At 31.7% G+C, this 4,249-nt stretch overlaps 1 protein-coding gene across 1 annotated transcript; it reads right to left on the reverse strand.

Moving 5' to 3' along the window:
• Window positions 1–4: 4 nt before the first annotated feature.
• On the reverse strand, window positions 5–3,834 carry LOC115887792 (kinesin-like protein KIF3B; the record flags this gene model as incomplete). Its single annotated transcript, XM_030907289.1, has 4 exons — window positions 3,691–3,834; window positions 3,411–3,634; window positions 1,926–2,145; window positions 5–148 (listed from the first exon to the last, which is right to left on the reverse strand). Coding segments are annotated over exons 1-4 (642 nt in total), but the record flags the coding sequence as incomplete, so codon positions are not given.
• Between the last annotated feature and the right edge of the window lie 415 nt (window positions 3,835–4,249).

Here is a 4,249-nt window from a genome sequence, read left to right on the forward strand (position 1 = left end):
CCATCTTGATAGTGACGTGGCAGTTGTCCATCTCTTTCTTTATGACGTCATTGACTAGAGCTTTAATCTGAGGGCAGATGGCGGGAGGGACGTAGTCCTGCGTCGTTCTCAAGGGCATGTCCAGTTTTAAGTCCAAGACGTTCTCACCCTGTAGATACGGGGTATATGAAATATGCACGGTCTACAATATACAGGGTGTACCTTAATGACATGCGAATATTTAAGAGACTGATTCTTGGCCCTATTCTAAGAAAAAGCTTATGTATGTCCTAACATCTTAACTTTTGAGATACAGGTTGGTAAAATTTTATAAAAAAAAAATTAGGCAAAATGTCCATTTTGAATAGTTTTAATATTCTTCTTAATCTTAAAATGATCCAGTCCCGGTGAAACAAACATAACAATCATAAATTATGTCACAATATGACAAATCTATTATGATTTTCTTCTACAAATCTGTCAAAAATATCCTAAATTATATTCTCTATGAAAACTTACAAAAAGTACCCCGGAAACCGTAATAAAATCTTTAAAAAATCTCGTAGATAAGTAAAATAATACAATATCTCGTAATATAAATATCTCGTAGATAAGTAAATAATACAATAAAACAAATATCACAGAATACAGCAGAATAATGTATGATCGAAAAAAAAACCGCGTTAAAGATGGCTGGGGAATGACAATCGATAATAATTTTGGCGAGGTCAATCTCTAGACGTCATTTACTAAAAAATGATATAAAACTTGTCAATATTAACACGGTTACAGTCGATATTACGGACACTAAAAACGTTAAATTTTCCATACAGATTAGGTAGAAACATCGAATATTAGCACTTTACTACATTATATAGATGTGGATTGACCTAGTTTAAGCACAAAAAATCAAGAAAACCTCTTTGTAAGCGTAAAAATTAAGAAAATATACGTATTTACAATATTCCGAGCTAGCAACCATTGACTTTTTGATTGACACTTGATCGACGGCCTTTGCATGCTATTTGCGACGTTGTCAATATAATTATTTTATATAATTTTCTACTGAAGTGAGGTTATGTTAGATATTCTTTTAGGGGTTCTGTGGTTTTGAATTGTTGGTTAACTTTTCTTTGTGGAGGGTGTTAAGCTGTGGTTTTTATATTTTAATAATTAACTGTGATTTTGCAAAAATATTATTAGATTGATTAGCATTTGGGTTTCTTTGGTTAGCTTTTCTTTGCGGAGGGTGTTAAGCTGTGGTTTTTACATTTTAATAATTAACTGTGATTTTGCAAAAATATTAGTAGATTGGTTAGCATTTGGGTTGCTTTGGTTAGCTTTTCTTTGCGGAGGGTGTTAAGTTGTGGTTTTTAAATTTTAATAATTAATACGAATCTGAGTGCTTTCAATGATTTGATTTTAAACACAGATTTTAAAATAATTCATTTGTTTTCACCGTGATGGCGCCACCGTAGGAGCCGTTCCTCCGGCGACCGGCACGTGAAAAATTGGCGTAAAATAGCGGCAACGTCGCACAGGTTAATGTCATCATATGTTTGTGCCATCTGTCAAAATTCCTCCGCAGCATCAAATAGTACCATAATTTTATTTCAATATTTTAAAATTTACTGGATAATCCGCAAATTTTTTTGGCTTAAATTACCTACTAAAACATGTACTTTTCAGGACAATTTTTGCTTTTTTAAAATTCTTGTGTCCGTAAAGTCGAACGGACCCATTAACACTAATTAACAGAAAGATTAAAAAATGATAGAACGTCGTTTCCAGACACAAAAATCTATTTCCAAAAAAATAATTTTTTCTCAAATTTTAAACTACACCATTTAAAAATGATTTTTACCCAACATTTAAAAAAATCGAACTTACCTCGCCAAAATTATCATCGACGCCGTTCTTTTTTCCGATCGTATGTTAGTACTTACTCTATATTTTGGATTGAGTTGGCCCTGTTGTATGGCATAGTCTGATATAGGACGTCTGTAATTGTGTGCCCTTGGTCTCTCTGAAGGTAATATCTTCTCGATTTCTTTCTTAATGATCCAATTGTCCAAATTTTCATCAAACTGAGCCAAACTAATAATCCTGCTCCTTTCTTCAGAGGGTACGAAATTGTCGATGATCAGAAAAGCCTGTCTCAGATTTCTAACAAACGAAATTATTTTTTATACCCCAATAACAGGCCTATAATTATTTTTTGCAAAAAAAAATATTAAAAGCATTTTTATTTTCAAAATTATCCTATTAATAATTAATTGTTCTTGTCGGTTTTAACTTTAACTTAGATTTATGTAATTCTAACAAAAAAATAATAGTTATTTATTATTCATCTCTCGCGGGGTCATATGGTAAGAGCAAAACAATTTCCGATGCACGCCATCAACTTTTAGTGACAAGCGATGGCGACAGCGCTGTCAGATTGTGATGGATTTATGAGGAGTTTTACGAGTTATTTTTAATTTAATAACTAATATTTTAGTGATTGATTTATTTGTTTTATAGCTTATTTTACATATTACATATTGGCAAAAACTAGTCCATTAGGAAGATTATTATAAACGTTATTATGGGTTATTTATTTATTGATCTTCATCTTACAACGCCATAAGTGGTAATAACAAGTATGGGGGTGCTATTAATGCACAAACTAAAAATCACAGGATTTAATAAAAACTAACTTTGAAAGTGGTATAATGTGCTTATCAATCAAACTTACTTTTCTGGCTGCAGTCAAGGGTAATAAAGAACCTTTATTGTCACATTCTCGTTAAAATAGTTTTAAAAAAACAGGGAAGCTACAAGCTCTTTGCTTCGACTGTTTAAATGCTTCAGCATATTTTCAACACACAATTTCAAGAAATGCAATACAAAAACTCGAAAATTTAGTGCTGAACACGGCGCAATGTGACCAACATAGCGATAATAAAATTTGGTTTCAGGGTTTAAACTAATTTTTGCAGCTTTAATCTAAATAAAATATCTGTTACAATCATTTGCTCTATAAAGTAAAAGAAAGAGCGGCTCGGTATCTCAAATTATACAACAAATTTAAACATTTTTGCCAAAATTTTATTTAGTCAGGTTTATAGACTTTAGTGTCAATGTCGATATGATTGATGACGTGCATCGGAAAATGTTTTGCGATTACAATAGGTCCGATTATGCTTTGTAGTGAGTGTAGCTACAGGGGGTTAAAGTCTTGTATTTTTTTCAATTTATTATAGTTTTCTTCCAAATGCTTTTAGCGATTCGAATGAAATTTTGAGGGTAAAATTTACTATAAGTGCGACATTTTAATGCTAAACATGTGTAGACAGACTCACTAAGGACGTTATCACGAGAATTATTTTCTAAAAAACGACGGGTTATCACGAGAATTCAACAAAATTGTGTAAACCTTTCTCACTTACACTGTGGCTTCGTCGTTGGCATTCTCAATTTCCTGTCTATCCTTAAGATACACCTCGTGATTATCTTTAATTTCCTGTCTGATTGATTGCAATTTATTATTAATTCTCTTCAACTTATCTCTCTTAAAGTCAACTTGTTGCTGTAAACTAGCGAAAACTTGTTTCAGTTCGCTGCAAGTCTCTTCCTCAAGCTCGATCCTTTGTTGCATCTCAATTTCTTTTTTCTACAAATAAAAAATACTAAATTATAAGCATTTAGATGCTCAAAAGTAATAATTACAAAATGCCATATTTTTTGGCGTAAAATTAAATTTTCCAATTTTAATTCTTGCATTTTTAGGTCTAGGATAAGGTTAGATATTCGAGATTGTTGTTTTAATAAATCCAATCCTTCTCTTAAATCACGAATATCAGATTTTATAATATCCACAAACAGGAAGTGATGGAAAACAATTGAATACGCTAACAATCCCGATTTATGTCATATACTCAACATACCAAACCTTACTTTTTACCCAAAAATAACTAAAAAAGTTATAAAGGTGAGTCACTTTTTGAGAATAAAACACACATGTATAAAGTTAGTACCTGGATACTTCTGCAGTTCCTTTCTCCTAAAGTCGGTCATCTAAAATGCATGTTTAGTTAGTTGTTTCAATTATATATACATTTAATACATACGCTGGAACCAAGTTTTTTTAATTTATTCATCAATGACAATGTACTCCAACCACTAGTTAAAAGAGCCTTCGGATCAAGTGGAAAACCAAACGTAACTGTCATCACACTAATTTCTGCCATATATTTCTGTCACTCTTTCTAATAGGATTATAAAAAAA

This window comes from Sitophilus oryzae, unplaced genomic scaffold (assembly GCF_002938485.1).
Source record: "Sitophilus oryzae breed Bouriz unplaced genomic scaffold, Soryzae_2.0 scaffold_637_pilon_pilon, whole genome shotgun sequence".
NCBI classification, from domain to species: Eukaryota; Metazoa; Arthropoda; class Insecta; order Coleoptera; family Curculionidae; genus Sitophilus; species Sitophilus oryzae.